At 43.9% G+C, this 20,443-nt stretch overlaps 1 protein-coding gene across 1 annotated transcript in view; it reads right to left on the bottom strand.

Moving 5' to 3' along the window:
* Nucleotides 1-803: 803 nt before the first annotated feature.
* pawr (PRKC, apoptosis, WT1, regulator) overlaps nt 804-20,443 on the bottom strand; it is a 118,352-nt gene continuing 98,712 nt past the window's right edge. The window contains exons 5-7 of the mRNA XM_063217153.1: nt 15,331-15,421; nt 9,793-9,897; nt 804-4,365 (exon numbers count right to left, since the gene is read on the bottom strand). Of these exons, the coding sequence (XP_063073223.1) occupies nt 4,279-4,365; nt 9,793-9,897; nt 15,331-15,421 (283 nt within the window). The 3' untranslated portion in view covers nt 804-4,278. The remainder of the gene's footprint in view (nt 4,366-9,792; nt 9,898-15,330; nt 15,422-20,443) is intronic.

Below are 20,443 nucleotides of genomic sequence, written 5' to 3'. Positions count from 1 at the left end.
CATTGTCACGAGAGCACAGGTACACACTCACACGCATAGCACTCTCATCACACACACACGCAAATACAAGGGCACGCACTCATCACACACACACACACACACACACACACACACACACACACACACACACACACACACACACACACACACACACACACACACACACACACACACACACACACACACACACACACACACACACACACAAATGTATTCATCATGTGCAAAGATTCACATGCACACACTTACTAATGCATTCATAGTCTTTCTTCATTATATCATTTATATCTTGCCCACGAAATACACAAACTCCATTGGATGTCACACAACACCAGAATCAACACAAAACACATCATCCACACACGCAAACACACACACAAAGCCCACTTAATAATAATCGCACACACACACAGATACGTACGAGAGTACATCAACAATCACACAGAGATCGCACACACAAACACATTTGATCTCTCCATTACAGACACTCAATCAAAAGTGTCACAAATGTACAGATCACATACACACCTAAACACTATTGTGGTACGGTGGCTGTCGAGGGCCACGCCACAAGGCCGTCACGTCACATTAGCACCTCATCGCCACGGCAACATCACATCAAATTAGCCTTTAATGAACACAAAGCAGGCAGCGGCTGCAGAGACAATAATAAAACTTTTATTAAATGACTTCATCTTCCGTACATGCACAACATTAAGGCAATGATTGAGAGAGAGAGAGAGAGAGAGAGAGAGAGAGAGAGAGAGAGAGAGAGAGAGAGAGACAGACAGACAGACAGACAGACAGACAGAGACAGAGACAGAGGCAAAGAAAGAGAGGAAGGGGTTTCCACATTCCAACAAAACAAAACATCTCATGATCTTTTTTCACTCTTGTAACCCCACTTCCATCCTCCCTCCCTCCCTCCCTCCCTCCATCCATCCCTCCATCATTCCCGCTCCACATGACACATTATCTGATGGATCGTAAGCTGGAGTTTGCTGCACTGTGCTGTGCCATGCCTGTGACACAGGGGGTACAAGTCATTATAGTTCCTCACGTCCTTTCCTGTTGATTATGGCCTCCTGATGTACATACTGTAAAGGGCCGTACACACACGTCGCTCCTATTTACTCGCTACTTGCTCACTCGCCTACTTGCCGCTCGCTCTGGGTGATTTTGTTTACTGGTTGTCATGGTTCCCGCTGTCCGTGCCAATAACGTCCGTACGAAACAAAATGTAGGCCTACGCTGTTTAACGTTGATCGTGTGCTGTGCACAACCATGCATATGAGCCTTTGATGGTGTACACTGTATGTATTTTCCTCAACATTTTTAACCAAAGTGTGATGGCGTGCAGAAGTTGAGTGGTCAGAACACCACAGGGGCAACGTCACCTGTCAATAATCTGTATTCTGCATTCCAATTGGTTACTCACTTAACTCGCGTCGCTCGAAGATAAAATAAGTTTTTCTCGGAACCCGCCCACATCGCATCGCTTGTACTCTCCTCGCCTACTCGCTAGCGAGACTCGCTGGAACACGTGGACATTCTATTGACTTCATCCGCTGAGCGAGTAACTATCAGCGACGTGTGTGTACGGCCCTTAAGGCTCAACACCAGTGGTGATTGAAGTTTTATTCAATATCTCGCAGGGCAAGGGCACAATTCAAAAGTCATTCACTCATTTGCAGTCAGGATGTTGAATGAGGAAAATAATCCCCTTAAAGTTTCTCTGCCTAGGTTGACAGTTTGGAAATTGAATTGTGTTCTCCATGGAAGCAGAGTGCCACAGAAGCAAGAGGACATAGGACTATAATGACTAGTACCCAGTCAGTCTCGCTGTGACACGGAAGACAAACTATCTAAAACCAGCTGGTGGATCTCGGTGGCAGCGTAGAGCTAAGGAAAAACATGCCAATACTATTGGGTGCTGGACTAAGTTAAGTAAATTGGAACAGCAAAAGTAAAGTCTGCAGCACCATTCTCCAAGCCTGATTATCATTGACTTTCAGAGCTCTTCCAGACTTGGTCTGACCAAGAGCATAACAATTAACATTTCCCAAATGGCATGGTTGACCCGCCTCCTATGGTTTACTACTGGTTGTTTGCTTCCCGATAAAGTGGGAGGAGTTCCAGAGTTTGCAGAGCTCAGAAACGATATTTGTATTGCTCCTGGCCTGAACACTGAAGGTGCTGCTTCACTAGGAGGGCACGGCGGTGTCCAAATTATGATGGATGGCAAGAGTCAGGAGTCTCAAAGAGGCCCAAGAAGTCAGGATTTAGCCCTTCCCCTTCTCTTCCATTCAATATTTTGCCAAAATGTTACCCATAGTCCGGAAGTAGAAGCGTGTGACATAGGTACTCTATTCGGAGTTCGTCCAGCACATATTAAAGGCACGCCACTACTCAATGAGATGTTCCAGCACAGTACACACTTTTTGCAGTACTTATTCAACTCTTACAGAGCAGATCTACAAACGCACAATCAAAGAACGTTACATTTAACTCTTGGAACCGACATTTGTTCAAGAGTCAGGAGGAATTAAGCACTCTTCGATAGAGTGCATTTGGTCCTAATCTAATCCAAATCCATGTGTTGAATTAACACTGCAAGTTTTCCCTGTGACAAGGCATAGTATTGAAACATTCAAAGCATGGTCCTTCCTTTCTTATTTGATTAATGTGCATTTTGTTTCATTTCATTTTTCGCTGATTTGGTTATAAAGTCGAATACAAAAAAAAACACACTCACAAATGCACCGCAGTAGCCTACATTACATACTCTTGCTCAACTTGCGTTGCAAGCAGCTACCACTATCGATACTGTAAAGTATGAGAAGTTTTCTTTTTTCTTTTGCTTTGTAAACGTCATGAATTATAACATACACAATATCTGTATGACACAAAATACAATCTATAGCCACCAAAACATTTGCTTTCATATTGGTTGAATTCGTTCATACTGTATGCAAGATACTTTTAGTATTTTCTTCTCTTTTTCACATGCTAATACAATTCTTTAACATCTTCAAGACTGTTGATAATGTTTATTTTCCATGTGGTTAATCAATAACAGGTAATGGGCTTTGAGATAAGTTTACCACGGCACTGACCCATTATTTTCCTGCCCTCTGGGAGACAGAGCCCTAATGTATTTTTTACGTTTCGAGAGCAGGATAAAAGCAGAAAAATGTGCAGGACATTACTCCCACTTTTGTCTGATGAAGGCGAGTGATCTCGTTCTCCGCTTGGTATTTCGGTCATAATGGTGCAGGCTAGGATTTGTATTGGGGCTACAACGGGTGGGGGGTGAGGTGAAGACGATGCTGTCCATCTAACATCTAATGGCTTTTTGATCTACTAAAGTAATGAGGTGCAATGGTGGTGCTTGTGCTACACATCCAGAAAAAAAACAATAACTTGTTTTGCTTGTGGAGCAGAAAATGGCTATTTTTTATCCCAATTTTGTCAGAGCCATTTATCAAAATATTACTGGTGTTGAAAAAGAAATACATTCAACTCTGAGGATTTTCATGTAAACAATTTTTTTTCACATATTTCCTCATTTGGATGGGAGCTTTGAACTTGTCCATATTGTGCTAGCAAAATGCATCTAATGTCCTTTATCAATACTTAATGGCCTTAATGGACCATTCATCCATTACCTGGGGGTGGTGAGCCAGAGACGGTCACATGACACTCGTGGTAAACATTATCGAGCCCTCTCGGAGTACGTACTGTATCTGGTGGTGTAAAACTACATTATACATTCAATTCAATTTGATTTAATTCAGTTTTATCAAAAAAAATAAAATAAAAGCAGCAATAACAAAAAGCCTATGTACAAGACATTTACATTAAATAGTGTTGCCTCACTGAAGGTACCCCCGTCCAATCAGAAAGAAAACCTTCATAACCTTCAACCCGGCCTACACATACTACAAGTGTTGCCCATGTCAGACAGACACCACCACATGGAGGGGAAAACAGGGGTCCTTGTGTGTCACTAAAGCACAAAGAAACAAAGTAAACAAACAAACAAAATAAAACAGGGTTTTTTCCGCCTTCTGTTTCTGCCATAGCCTACCCACCACCACCCATCATTACTGTGATTGTGAGCACACAAGTTTACTCTTCCCCCACCTCAACCCTGCCCAAAGGTCAAGTGGTTGATCCAGGTGCAGCACACAGAGGGGGAGTATGTTGCATGATATCATTCAGACTATTCTTGTCGTTCTCCTTTCTTTTCTTCTTCTCGCCGGTTCTTCAGGGGTTCTACCTAGTCAGCTGTCCCACCACCTTCAGCAAGGTCTTGTTCTCCTGTTTCAGCTGTTCGTTCTCATCTTCAATGTCGTCCAGATCCTGCACAAGGAGAGCAACACAAACACATGCCACAAATGCGTCTGTGTTAGTCATGTTGCTCACATTTTGCACAATCCATTATTATGTTATATTGCTAACTTTGTATACAATACATTATTATAGTTAGTATAGTTAGGTAGGCATATCCTTTATTTAGCCTGGGAAATTCCATGCTGTTTGAGTAAGAGAAGGGTAAGAGAAACGGAAACCTGTAGTTTACAGATGCGACATTTCGACACCAGATGCGAAACCGGCTTAAGGTAGTATTTTAAATAGACTACAATGACCTCGAGTGAAAATGATCTAGGAGTGAACTACAAGAAATACGAGTGAAAATGAACAGATGTTTCCCTGTCTATAATGTATTCATTCTTCAGCAATAGCCAGGCTAATTAACTAAAGGATTTAGTAAAGGCTATGATTGCTGTGATGCATATCATGAAAATGTTTACTGGCCAAGAACAAAGTAGAATGATATGTTCCTTACTGCATGACTGTATGTAAAGGATGTATGCAGACCTCAAATTTTTACTGTGAAGTGTTTTGTTGTGAAGTGACCATCAATGACTGTAGAACCATTACTTGGTACATGTGCAGAATATCAAACCATGGACTGTGCGTTTTAGCGATTTATTTGCCCTTTTCTTGTTTCACTCAGCCAGACAATTAGCCCAGCAAGACTGGAAAAACGAATAGCTCAAACTGCCCATCCTTGTACCACACACGCACGCACACAACCAAACACATGCACACACACACACACAAACAAACGCGCACACGCACACACACACACACACGCACGAGCACACACCTCTGCTGTGTGCCAGAAAAACCACAGGTGACCCTACCGGGCTTTAATTAATACCACTGATGAGAAAATTGAATTTCCTAACAGGCCACCGAGGACACACCACAGGGCATTGCATTTTTCATTCTTTCCAGAAAAATTGCCTGTCTGAGAAGTGAGGGTGGAGGCAGGGCCGCTGACAGCTTTGGCCGGTACCAGGCCAAAGTCATTTGAACCCCCCCCCCAGGCCAATATATAAAATGGAATGAGGACACAACTCTGCTGCCCCTCTCCCCACAGGCCCGGAACAACTGTCCTCTTTTCCTACCACACCCTGTCAACTCCCCTGGTGGTGGCATGGGTCTTTTATGCGGTTTTGGGTCATTTTCTCTCATTTTCTTTGTGTTTTGGGCACTTGTTATCTGTAGAGCCTGATAATGACTCTGTAGTCCACAGCACTGAGGTCTGGGGTCTGGGGTAACTTTGGTGGAGCAGTCTTGATGATAACAAATTAAAAATCAACAGATCTAATTAGTCACAAATGAGAAGTCTCAGACTGCACCGAACGCACGCACGCACACAAGGACATACACACGTGCATGCATGCATACACACACACACACACACACACACACACACACACACACACACACACACACACACACACACACACACACACACACACACACACACACACACACACCAAAGACCTCCCTTGCGCCTCAACCCCTCCTCCCCCCTCACCCACCCACCCACCTCCAAGTCATCAAAGACTCGCACTGAAGTGACAATTCTCATTTTCGAGTGGTGCCATCACTAATGGACACGACAGGCCGTCATCCCAATCAGCTACGCGGAGCTTGTCGGGGGAATGTAAAAGGGAAGGACGACCTGGAAGTCGAACAGTGTAGAGGTTTTGAAGGTCGCAGTGGTGTGCGTGAGAGTGTGTGTTTATGTGTGTGTCCTGTTGGGACCAAGTAAAATACATTGTGTGTGTGTGTTTGGGGGGTGTTCATGTTCCCCCATTGAGCACCACAAAGCTGCACTTGTCAAGCAAAACTAAGGAGAGGCCTTGGCCGTCGGTTTACATAATTGACTTTCACCTGTAACGGTAATATTATCAGGATCAGACAACAGTTGGAAGAACAAGAGAAAAGTAAAACTCGATTATTTAACTTGAGGCAAGGTGTAAAATGAGGATATTTTTTAAAAAAAAGATAGTGGACTGTTGCTTTAAAGAGCCAGAATGGCGCTGTCCTCGCCTAAGGGGGTGTGCTCCAAATCAAATAACTCTTAACTCAATATCGCTGCCTCTGTAGAGATGTGAAACCTCATCCTCCTCCTCAATCCCATGAAGCATTGCAAGAGTTTCTCAAAACAAAGTTTGTATCTACAACATTGATGTAAACAGTGTACTCTTTTGACCATGGACAAAGTAGCCCATTTCTGTCCTACTAGGAGCTCTTCAATTGCCATATAATGATTTTGTGAGGATATACAGAACCAAAACAAACACTTCGCCAGTGACCCCTCTACACAAAATCCCTTTCGTCCAAATCTGTGCTGGTCAGCCAGATGGAGCTGGAAACATCTTATTTTTGGCATCGGTCACTCAGTCTGCTGTTTTCTTTTCTTTGGACCATGATCTGGCAAAGCCTGGTTCACAAGATTCTATTCCACCGCATCTTCCCTCGACATCAAAACTTTTCTTCACCTCCTGTTAGTACACCCCCAGCTTCCTTTCTCTTTCCAGCAAGAAACCACACCCCCCACAGCTGATCGTGCCCAATGGGAAACTCATGTTTGCCATCTCGGAATACCGGCGCGTTCTGCATGGCCGGAGGTTCCTGTGAGCCAGCGGACCTTGTGGCCTCACAACCGTAGCCGTGGCAACCTCTGGCAGCCAAAATAAAACAGATCAGAAGCACAGCCTGGTCTTGGACTGGACTCCCATCTGGCATCACTCAAGCCAAGAGGCAATGTTCTTCAGGGCCTTCAATCGGGAATATCATCTTATAAATCGAAAGGGGATGGGAGGTTTGGGGTAATGCAACATTGCAGGCAGTAAAAGGAATCCTTTAAAACAGGAGCATACTAATGAAGAACAGGAAAAGATAAATGAGTCTTAAACAGACCCAGAGGTACAGTAAGACATCTGGAGTCAGACTGCAAAAAAACATAAAACAGAAAAAAACGATTCCTTGAAAAGATTGATTTGCTGTGATTTTCTACCAACCAACAAGGATTATGAGCCATTTTGTTGTTAACGACCGCCTCAAGATCAGACAGTGCATTTTGAATTAAGCGATCCTTTATATTTAAAAAATGCTGCAGCAAATCTCCAGAATTGCTTTTTTGCATACTGTTTAAAGGGAGACTCTGTGAAATCCTCATATAAATGTAGTGTAGCTGACTGACTGGCGTAAACAAGAACAGATTGGTGAATGAGAATGATCTGTCAGAGCAACTGAGCCAAAGGTGTGGGAAAATGGAGAAAATGAGATGCTCAGTCTCGCACATACTGTACAAACGCGCACACCTATACACAGCAAAAGATGTAACACCCACACACCCATGCATACATTCAAACAGTTAAGTGCAATTACAAATTACATCAAAATCATATTTACTTCTTCATTTTTTGAATTTAATAATACAAAATCACATAAAAACACATGGATCTGTTCTCATTTCTTACAGTCCTACACACACACAAATACACGCACGCACACAAACTAAAAAGGTCCCTCTCGGCACAACCTGCCATGAATTTAAAGTGTTTATCAAATACCAATCAGCCTCAATTCAAACACGGGGCAGAAGCGATGCGCAGAGAAGCACATCGAGGAGAGGAGAGGAGTGGAGGAGGGAAGAGAAGAGAATAGAGTGCTTTTGAGGAGAACCTGTGCGAGAGTAAACTCCGAGCGGGGGTATAATTGTAATCTCCTGCTTATCCCTTGAAGCGGGCTCCACAATATCGGGCTGATTGGCAAGAGATAGCGAGGCGGCAATTTAGCAATCGCTTCTATTTAGACTTCGGCATCCAGGGACACAGCTGCGAGTCCACTACCCAATGCAGGGGGAAGACGCTTAGACAAACACACACACACGCGCACATGTGTGCGCGTGCACACACACACACACACACACACACACACACACACACACACACACACACACACGTGATATGAGAACTGATCAATATCATCCATTTTGAAATAAACGATTGCCTCTTGTCCTTAATGTCATTCTGAAATTCTGGCTGAGATGCATTTACTAAATAATGACTATCATCATATAATTTAGATGAGCACAGGTTTCTTCCTAGCTTCCCTTGAACAGACGATAGAGCATTAGAGATTAAATTGCTTGCATCCGTACCTCAGTGCGATAGGAGTAATCAACAAGCAATCTTTAAATACTATTCTTCAAATATCTCTTATTTTTCTTGCAAAATGACGCCTCTCTCAAAATGGACAGCAAATTACGTGATCCCATACCTGATTACAACTAATCTATAATGTATTCAGTGTTCACACATTACGGAAAACTTAACCATTGTGAGCAATCAAATAGGCAGCCCCTGAGTGTTTTCAAGGGCCAAGGTGTTACACCCCCTTTTGAATGTTCACCACGGGAATAAGCTCAGTTAATCAGTATTAATCTACAGACTTCATTTACACAACACATAGCATAATGTATTGTATAGCAGTTTCACATTGGTGGGGGAGTGAATGACCAGCCCTCATTCCCCATCCACCCCCACGCTTGAGGTACCCTGACCAGGGAAGGGATAAGGGAGGGATAAAGAGGTCAACTGTCCCAGTCCCAGGGAGACAGGGGGGGGGCAAAATCTCTTCCTCATTACATTGCATGTATTCGATTGGGGGGCCTTTCAAATGCCTTTGTCCCGGGTCCCACAAAAGCTGTCAGCCCTGCCCTGACCAACAACAATGATACCACCCTCACACACACCACTCATTGCTGTCGGGTTGTCATTCTTTCGGCCTAAATAAATGTCATGGTGTGCATTGTATATACGCACAATGACAAAAAAGGGGCTGTAACTCATATAATATATCAAATCCTTTATCCATATGTACAATGCTAACGTTAGCTTGACGTGAAATGTTTATGTGGAGGAACGTGATGGCCGCCATGTTTTTAGACGTCTGGTGTCTTTAAATGAAGTAAAAAACGATCAAGATAGAAGCCTTGCGATCAGCCACAATTTCTATTCTCATTTTCATGAACTAGCAGACCGGATATCCTGTGGTAGGCAAAAATTGACACACACACATTGACAATGGGCATGGTTAGTCGCTGTGGCAATAAGGTGAATAATATTGCACCATACAATAGTTTCATAATATAGGCCTATTTATTATATATCCCATAAGGGGGGCGCTGTGGCGCAGCGCGCTAAGCCCCCCACACTTGGGCTTGCATGCCCATGGGGACCCCGGTTTGAGTCCGGATGGGGTCATTTCCCAACCCTTCCCCATCTCTCTCCACATTCAATTCCTGTCGCACCTTCACTGTCCTATCTCAAATAAAGGCCCAAAAAGCCCATAAAAATATAAAATAAATAAATGACATATCCCATAATATATTATTGGGAGTGAGGTAAGATGGCTCACCCGGTTGAGCAGGTCTATCTCCTCCTTTAGTTTGTCGATGAGCTCGTCTTTGTCCTGGTGGGCCTTCACAAGACGACTGCTCTCCTGCCTCTCGGCTGCCAGCTCCTGAAACCATACACGCACGCACGCACACACACAAACACGCATGCGCACACACACATGTGCGCGCGCGCACACACACACACGCACACACACACGCACACAAAAGAAGCCTGATGAGAACACAGATACTCATTTATTTACAGAGGACAGAAGAGGAGCTCTAGACACATCCAAAGGATCGAGCCAGACAGGCCAGCCAGCAAGGCAGGGAGCCAAACAAGCCAGCCAGGGGCCCCAGAGGAGGGGATGAGAGAGAGAGAGAGAGAGAGAGAGAGAGAGAGAGAGAGAGAGAGAGAGAGAGAGAGAGAGAGAGAGAGAGAGATGGATAGAGATGGATAGAGAGACAAAGATACAGATAGACGGAAAGAGGAGAGGAATACAGAAAAAGGACCAGAGAGAGAAAGAACGAGAGAGCGAGAGAGAGCGAGAGAGAGCGAGAGCGAGAGAGAGCGAGAGAGAGAGAGAGAGAGAGAGAGAGAGAGAGAGAGAGAGAGAGCGAGAGCGAGAGAGATACTGAAAAGTCTGAAAGAGACAGAGAGACACAGGAAGAGGAGAAGAACACAGTAAAGGATCAGTGTTTGTAGAGAAGAGACAGGCCTTGGGAACAAGAAAGGGGTCTGGGGGAGAGGACTAAGCAGCTTTGACGTAGTTTGGCAAAATAACCAAAAACAGTAATGAAAGAGTGCTAATGAAAAATGCTAACCATCTGAATCCTTACAAAAACAGTGGCACTGACCACGTGTTAGCCACTGACACTACAATGGATACAGACCCAACAAATGGTAACACAATGTTGAGAAAACAGGGGAAAACATTTTGTTAAGCACCTTAGAAGAGTGCCTTTCAGGGGTAAAAGATTTAAACGTGTTTTAAATGGGTTTATTTCCAGAATGTATGCTGCTCACTCACAAGTGTTACCTTTTTTATGAATACTTACCACTAAAATCAATTTCAAAGTACGCAATATAACTGGGAAAATCACACTTTTCATACATGAAAAGGGGTTCTTCTCCATGTCAATTTGAATTTCCAGAAATAAACATTTTTAGCTGAAAAACTCACTGCCCTTTGGTCATACTAGTAAATATTAGTTTATTACTCACTAAATATCCATGAAAAGGTCAAATATGGGGGTAGGGGCATACTGTCATCACCCCTTCGGGTGGGGGGGGCAGCCATACTACATCCATCAATCACCCATCTCTCTCACACTCTCGCTCCCTCCCTATGTCTTACTGTCTCCTCTGTAGCCTTGCTCTGTATTTACCAACGTCCACACATATGTCAAACACATACACATTCTACTGACTGATCTCTCTCAGCGAGTAGCAACGTGTGTGGACGCAGCTTCTCTCTCCCTCCCACATGTCATCAGGATGTTAATATTTGTGTTCCACACTTGACTGACTGATGACGGAGCCACTGTTACTGTGCTGTGCGGCCGACTACCAATAAGCGTTCACAGCTGGAACTGGTTTCCGTACAGGCACCGAGGGAACACGAGGGGAACATCTCCAGTTACCACAGCGGGTTATTAAACACAGACGCACCATACTAGGAGCCAGCAGGGCTTCTGCCCATTAGGGGCCCTAGGCAAAATCAGGACATGAGGCCCTTTTAAATGAATTTTGCTGGAATTTTCTATGGTGGGGCTGATGGTTGGGGGCCCCATAAAGAGGGCAGATTGTGGTGGGGCCCTTGGCAATTTCCTAGTATGCATATTGATAAAAACTGGCTCTGCCAGCATCCGACCAGACCAGGGGGGACTTTGGGGTTAAAGTCACTTCTGTGAATCCCTCAACAGAAAGTAAATAAAGAAGCACTCCTCAGATTTCTTTTTTCAATTTTAATCGCCTCACATCACGATCATGATGTGAGGCGATTAAAATTGAAAAAAGAAATCTGAGGAGTGCTTCTTTATTTACTTTCTTTTGAGAATTGAGTTCATTCATTGATGAAGTTAAGCACCCAGTGTAAAATATAAGAAGACAAGGTGTTGAGCGCGCTTCCTGATCTTTCTAACTTCTGTGAATGCCTCATATCCTACCGAGAGCGAGGCGGTGATTTGCGAAAGTTTTTACTGTTCCTATCTTTAAAAGGCAGGAAACCATCCACACTGATAACGGTGTGTAGGCCTACCGTTAGTGACTAATCGACTCAATGATCTTGAATGAAAGGTAAACTTAAAGAAAGAAAGAAAAAAAGAAAGAAAGAAAGAAAAAAAGAAAGAAAGAAAAAAAGAAAGAAAGAAAGAAAGAAAGAAAGGAAAGAAAGCAAGGAAAGAAAGAAGACCTAAAATAAACGCTCTGTGGCAGGAAAAAGTTGTGCCCGGGAGAATGGCATCTTTCTTTTGATCTGTGTGTGTGTGTGTGTGTGTGTGTGTGTGTGTGTGTGTGTGTGTGTGTGTGTGTGTGTGTGTGTGTGTGTGTGTGTGTGTGTGTGTGTGTGTGTGTGTGTGTGTGTATGTGTGTGTGTTCATGAGTGTGTGCTGGCATGCATGTGTGCATGTCTGAGTGCTCCTATCTGTTTGACATTTGATAATATAGGTGTGTGTGTGCTTCATACGGCAGGCCCAGATCATAATGGCCGCCTTTTGAAGGGCATCTATGGCTGAGCACTGGAGTTACTGCTGCTCAAGATGATAAGACTGGCCCCTCTTAGATGTGTGGAAAGATGGGAGGAGAGAGAGAGAGAGAAAGAGAGAGTGTGTTTGTGTGCGCGCGCGCGCGTTTGTGTATGTGTGAGAGAGAAAGAGAGAGAGAGGGAGAGAGAGAGAGAGTGAGAGCACAAGAAAGAGAGTGAGACAAAAAGTGAGTGATTGAAAGAGGGAACAATGAGAGACAAGAAATTTCCGACAGGTAAGAAGAAAAAATGAGTCAGCCTCACATTGTTTGTTTACTCCTAGTTCTTGTACTTAGCTCAAAGTAGCATGAGACCACTTGTGAGTGCTCTAAAGTGCTATAAACTCATTTATTTCATATGGGACTCATAGAAAGTCCTCTTTATCACTAAAGGTCCATTACGCCCCGGATGGTACCCCTGTGAGATCTGCTCCATACTGTACGTATGTACTGTATGTTCCAAGAACTAAAGGATGCGAACCACACTTCACAACTGGCAAAGATTGTTTGGTTGTAATGGATACATCAAATAAATTCCAATAAGAAACCTACTCAGTGTGTGAATACTTGTTCCTCTTTTTCCATACGTCCACAGACCACTCTTTCTCTTCAGTTTCCATTCAGTCCATCCACACAATACCAGACGTCCACGTTCATGTCATCTCATCTGGTCTCATGTGGGCAGTAAGGCAGGCTTAGCATTAAGAATCACTCACCACGCACAAGTGTTTCCAAACATAACTCTCAAGAGCCACGCTACGTACAACCCACATACGCGCACATGCGCACACACGCACGCACGCACGCACGCACGCACGCACGCACGCACGCGCGCGCACGCACACACACACACACACACACACACACACACACACACACACACAAACACACACACACACGCGCACTCACTCTCTCCACAAGAGATCAGAGTTATTTCCCAACATAACTCACAAGGGCCACACTGCATACAGTAAGGGCCATGCTACTCCATACGCAGCTATCTGAACCAACCCACGCACTCACGCACGCACGCAAGCACGCAAGCACGCACGCACGCAAGCACGCGCAGGGATTTTCAAAAAGTATTGCCTTCCCCTTAACTTTCCTGAAAAAGACTGATTAGCTTTCTCTGCAAAAATGTGTAAAGCAGACCGCAGGATTTAGAAATCCTGACCAACTCAGTCTTAGTAGGGTTGTGAAAGATGGACAGATCTTTAAACAATCACACGCCTCTATTTTCCTCTGAGATACACTGTATATACAACTACATAATATTAGACTCAACCTCCTGTATAATCAAGAGATTTAACCATGAAAGCCTGTATCATGAAAGGCTACACATGTATACATGACAGCCAATATGGCTAATATGTAGTATTTAACATGTGTTCAATCCCTGGATGAACAGCAGATTTAGTTTAAGCATTCTACATCACTTTTTGTCATCACATGAAGGTCGTGGCGAACATTGACGTTTTTATACTTCAGTTTCCTTTTATAAGTAATATGGTTTGGTTCATGACCCTACCCTTTACAATATCCGAACAATAAAATAATACAGTAAATTCATTTTATACAGCGCCTTTCACTTTATATGGATTGTATGAGCATGTGCTGTATGTGTACATGCATGTGTGTAGGAAGCGTGAGGAGTTTTGCGACAAACAGTCAAACGCTGTGCACAGGTGTGCGTTGAGGTGCTTTTTCAACTGGGCCAGCAGGGTGGGGGGTGGGTTCATTGGATGTAGGAGGTAGTTTGCTGTTGCTACAACTCAAGGCAGTCACAGCATAAGGGGAGACCTGTAGCATCAAGTTTACATGAAACATTTTATGTTTTAAATGAACATGACACAAATCAACACTCAAGCCAGACGAGCTTGCAGGAGGGAACGGATGCCTGGTATGGAGAGGCGCAGGGAGAGAGAGAGAACGCTGACGGAAAACTCAGCCTCTTTATTGTGGCCGCAATCACCAGCCACCTGGCGACCTCCAACTCCAGCACTCTGTCGGAACAAGGCACAGAATAGACGGAGCCCACAGACGTTAGTCTGGCCATTCCTTTTTATTGTAGCTTCCTGGTTTGTTCTGTATTGTATGAGATGTCAATGACACTGCTTTATTGCAACACAATTTAGCAAATGAACACACAGGAAGTGGAGTTGTTTGGCAGACATTACCACTGCTGTGGTTAGGAAAACGGCACAAAGTAAAAGTCTCTCCCCTAATCAACCAGCTGATATCGCGTAACCAACCCTAGCATCACAAATCATTTCCATTGAGGAAGCTACTAGCCTGACTCTTGCCAGATCCTTGCGTATTTCCGCTCGGCTTTGTGAGCTCACACGAGGGTCTGGAAGACCTTCGGATTCGCCCCTGCTCCCAAACCAAAATGCGGAAGAACCAATCAGGATCCCAGGATTTTCACAGATGTGACATGGTCAAAATTTTAAGCGTAGTGGAAAAGGGGGAAAATGTATTGTTGTTTCAGCTACAATGGCCACTCGCATGGACTCTGTCAGATTCTGCCATTTTAAGTGTATTTTCGAATTTGGGAGTACTTAAAGCAGTAGCTCATTAAAAATGTCAGACAAGTGTTTCCCCAATCACTTGCACTTGCTTTTTTTGATAAAACCACGCCTCCGGAGACCTACGTCTCCAGATGGATGTCCGAGGACCAAGGCCATCTGGCAAGAGTACGGTTATAAAACTACAGCCCAGCACACGCAAAATATCAAGCCAGAGGACTCAGACCAGAGGGGTCAAAAGGTCATGAGCTCAAAGGTTATGGCCTTCAGGCTTTTTGTCGGCAGCTCACCTTCTCAAGCTCCTCTAGTCTCCTCTCCAGGCTGCCGCCAATCCCAGTGCTGCCATGGCGACCTTGACCGTCAGAGCTAGGGCCTGTCGAGCTGAGGACGTAGACAGACACACAGACAGACAGACACACAGACAGACACACAAATGGACAGATGTAGAAATACTGTCAGTAAGGTAATTGTTTTGGAAAGGCGAACAAGGTGTTTAACATGCTGTTGAACCAGTGTCTGACCCATGTTCACTTTTTTATGACGCTTAATAAACAATTCAATCAATCAATCAACCAATCAATCATTCCTATCTACACGGCCAGTGCTAAGACCAGAGATCAGAACTTGATGATGCACACAAGTAATAGCTGGTAATAAAACAAAAATGATAGAAGGATACATGATACCTGTACACACAAGTAAGGTTCTCTGATTAAAAAAAGAAGAACATATTGCCCAAAGCTGATGCTTGTAGGCAACAGGACTGGAAAAAGTGCATTAATGCTCACTGTCGAACACACACGCACACGCACACGCACACGCACACGCACACGCACACGCACACCACACACACACACACACCTCATCAGCCAGAGAGCTGGGCATAAAGAGCCTTAATGGACGGCCTCAAGTAGAGAAGGTGAAAAGAGTGAAAAGAGTAAAAAAAAGGAAAGAAAGGATCACGCCTCCTCCCATTCGAGTTTCATCTGCTGCATTCAGGGTGGCCTCGCTCAAATGAGAAATAATTTTCATGGCCTTTTAGGCTGATCATGTATTAACAGCAGGTTGCAATATTTACATGCTCTGCCCAAGAGCCCGTAGTCATTCTTTTGCCCTTAATTGGAGTCTAAAGGAAGAAAGGAAGTGAAAAATAACTCCTTTCCAACTGGCTTTGAAGTTGAATGAATAAACGCATTTAATTTGAACTCAAGTGCGGCGATAACTTTCCCCTTTTTAAGAGTAGCTGTTGATGTACATAAGTATAAAGTCCTACCGTACTTAATAGCGAAAATGAAAAGAGAAGAAAGAAAAGAAAAGAGAGAGAAATGAAAAGTCCCACAGTCCTTCTGTCACACACCTCCCCCTCCCTTGTCCTCCACACCTCCCTTGCTCCCCTCTCTGAGCAATTTTCGGTTCTTTTTTTCTCTCTCCTCTCCTGTCTCGGAGCAGCGGAGTGGGAACATTCATGTGGAACTTATTTCCAGAGAGTTCTACTTCAGTAATTACTGGCAATTGGGGACTTGGAGCACACTGTTCTTCTCCTCCGTCTCCTCCTTCACATAATTCCATCCACACATAAGTCGATAACCCTTTCTTGGATTCAAATTATTAGGGCTGCTGGAGGACCACCAGAGCATTGTTGAAAGGCTGAGGTGTGCATATATTTCAGCTATAAAAGTGGTTGGCTGACGTTTATCTTTAAAAGTTCCTGGCCAGATAAACTAAGGTGTGGGACATCTCCCTCTTGGAGAGTGAGCACTGTTCTATCTGTTTTGCATACCTGACTGTTTCACACTGTGCATGTGATGGAAAAACAAACACACAGCAATTGCTTTACCATTACAATTATGCTATTGCAATTCAGGGATTTTGCGCTAATGCTATTCTCGCTGCGACGCCAAACCTACTCCGTGTTGAAGCCAAGCTGGAATAAACATCCACCAGCTTCAGGCAAAGAAGACGGTGGCGTGTATGTTTACATGTATCTCTGCCACTGGATGCAAATTATACCTGCATAGAACGCATTGAATCAAAAGTGTCTGATGTCACATGAAAAAGGTCCTTTGTTCAATCAAATAAGATACCATTAAAAAGAGGGGGATGGGGTAAAAAAAACAAAGGGAGAAAATGAACTGACTGACTGACTAAAGCTGAGCTCAAACTACATGCCTACAAGCAGAGTCAGTTTTACTAATAAGACTAGGCAGTTGCCAATGCCTCTAGATGGTTAGAAACTCTGTTGCTGCCTACAGGCCAGATTCTCAGCTGAACGCCCAACCCCAGGAGCATCACAAGTGATCGTCAGCCAAGTTCCCTTGGTTGTGGCCCAGCCGTGGCTTAATCGTCTGGGCACTGGACTGCTACGCGGGCGTTCCGGGTTCGAGGTCATTTCCCGATCCCCCCCCCCCCATCTCTCTATCTCACTCGCTTCCTGTTCCACTCTTCACTGTCCTGTCTAAATAAAGTTGAAAAACTCTATTAAAAGTTCCATTTGTTGTGTACAAGTCCGACGTTCAGAATATGTTCGATATATTTACGATTTGACATAGAACGTTTGGCATTCTGTGTGTGTTTACAATTGGAGACAAGATTGTCAGCTGTCATTCTCTTTATGTGTTTGCGTCACAACCCAATGTCAAAATTGGATATGATTTTTAAAGTCATGTAGTCTCAGCCCAGCATAACATTGCTGATGCAAACGGCTGCTGGTCATGTCGTGATACCTATTTGGATAACATCAGCGCACGTCTTCTAATTAATGTTATGCTTCAAGCGGCAATACAAGTGTAGGGTTTTCACATCTTACCAAGCAAAAGTTAGTCTTGCCAACAGCATATGCAAAACGGCCCTGAAGCGAATAGAGAGAGAAAGGAGAGATTCGAGTCTTTCACCCACTTGGAAGTGTTTTGGATTCTCAGTGCGCAACTGCGTTAACGCGTTCTGCCTGTTTTCGACCTTCCTCATTCAACTGTTTCTGACCCGTTAGCCATAGGCCTACCAACCGGTATTTTATCAATGTAAAATGCAGCTTTAATATCACAATGAAACAAAAATATATAACTTGGGCCACAGGTGAGTGTAGCCTCCAGTCTAGACCGATGCTGTAGCCTATTGACGGAGCCGATTTATGAATTGAAAAAAATGCGTAATGGAATAAACTTGTGGATGGCGAAATCCTACACTATCCTTGTAGGCTACACTATTCTTGTACACTATTTTGTACACTGAGTGGTGTATTCACAAATAGGATACATCTCATCACAATACTGTCAAATTCAGATAGGCCTAGGCTATGTGGCTGCGATGAACAAATGCGCATTAGGTCTACTGTCTCTGCAATTAATAAATGGTCTGTGACATCGTCAACACTCCATCCCATAAGCAGCAATGTTAGGTACAGCATGACGTAGACCCGTACCGGAAACAAAAGCTATAGAATGTTGAAAACCCAACCACGCGTTCTCTGACAGTTGAGAAATAGCGTTCCTGCGGCAGAGAAATTCTCCCCCAAGAGGCCAATTTGTGAAATGCAGCTTTCACCAAGCTTTTACATACAACAGATGCTGTGTAACCCAATAAATGGGTAGTGGACATGAAAAAGCATAATAGGACCCCTTTAACTTAATGAGACCAAGGAGGAGGGTGGCCCTGTGCATGTGCTTTACACCTGTGAAAACAGGTCTTAGTGTTACAGCAGCAGCAGCATGGTCTGACATGAAACACAAGGTCACAAATCTGAGAGGGCCTCTCTTCTCTCCAGAGCTCTGGCAAGGTGCTTGGATGAGGAAGGCCAAAAAATGGTTCTTTCTACAGCACGTTAAATTCATGTCGACACAATTTTCAAGCCATAAAATGAAAAAGTTGAGTTAAAACTAGAGATGTACAGGATCCAAGATCCGGTTCCGGATCAGGCAGGATAATAGGGTTTTTCAGACTATCCGGATCCGGCAGGATCTTAAGCAGTGGATCCAGTATCCGGCAGTTACCTAAAAATCAGGATCTGGGGCATCTCTACTTTTTACGTAGCCTAGGCTTTCACAACCCCAATCGCTGAATGAAGTAAAAGCCCTTCGGAAGCGGTCATTGAAGATAGTTTGGCTGTAAGCCAATGAGTCTTAAAAATAGTTTGCGCCAACGTAATAAAAAGGGCCCACGTGTGCGAGTTGGCTATGTGTTTCAACCCTTTCGTAGGATCCGGTATCCGGTTCCGGATCCGGCAGGATCTTAAGCAGTGGATCCGGTATCCAGCAGGATCCTAAAAATCAGGATCCGGTGCATCACTAGTTAAAACTGCTGTGTCTAAACAACAGCACACGAAGATAAATTCAATGTATAGCTCCTTCATTGACATTTTAAATACTGTCTCTCCATGGGGGCCACCATTACCCCCCGACTTCATTATCTAAGGAGGGAGTAGAGTGAGTAGTGTCCATCCACCGTCAACCCCCTCCCCATCCCCCCACAGCACACAAGTAGCTAGTAGGAGGTCCAACTTCGACTGACGTTCCAGTACACTTTTCATAAAGTGGGAAGTAGGAGGTGTCCCATGTCCCACTAGGGCGGCTGTGCATGTGTCGGTCCTCTACACCTGTGTAAACAGGTCTTAGCGCAGCAGCATGGCCAAACAAGGAAGATAAGACCACGAGTCTGAGGCCTCCTCTCTGCAGAACGCTACACAGAATCTGAAGCTATATAAATGTTTGACATGGCAAAGTCCTGCACAATAGTGGAAAAAGAAGAAAAGGAAGAAGAGAAAGGGAGAAAGTAAGCCAACACGGCTAAGTTTACAATGGAACAAAGAAAACACACCAAAAAAAATAAAAGAAATAGACAGAGAGATGAGAATTTAGCAGCTTCAGGGTCAAGATGAAGAGGTGATTGCGGTGGTAGTGAAAGGGATCAATACTATAAAAAAAAACTCCGTCTGAGAAACACACACAATCTCATAACCCCATCAAAGCCATGGTATCAGAGCCCTCTCCAGTCTGATAGGTCAATCTCTCTTCTGGCATCCTCTCATGACACCCTCTCTACAATGAACTTTTTTTCTTCTTCACATTTTTGATAACTGAGCTGCAACAAATGTGGTGGGTGGAAGTCTGAGAGCACTTTGTGGAGCACTTTGAATGAACTGTCGGTAACACTTTATTTTAGTGTCACATCTATTAGCACTAATACATACGATGTCAATGCCTGCATAAGTAACTTGTAAGGCATGCACTAAGCAAAGGCTAAGGCCTACTAGGTCCTTACGAAGGTTAAATTGGTAATAAATCCCTTATTGTACACGAAAAAGACATTTGCGAATACATACCTAACCAATGTCTGATATTGCTTAGTACATGCCTTACAAGTTACCTATACAAGCACATTGTATGTATTAGTGCTAATAGATGTAACACT

Source organism: Engraulis encrasicolus, chromosome 15, assembly GCF_034702125.1.
Source record: "Engraulis encrasicolus isolate BLACKSEA-1 chromosome 15, IST_EnEncr_1.0, whole genome shotgun sequence".
Lineage (NCBI taxonomy): Eukaryota > Metazoa > Chordata > Actinopteri > Clupeiformes > Engraulidae > Engraulis > Engraulis encrasicolus.
Note: the sequence above shows the minus strand (reverse complement) of the source record. Positions and strands in the feature narration are given on the sequence as shown.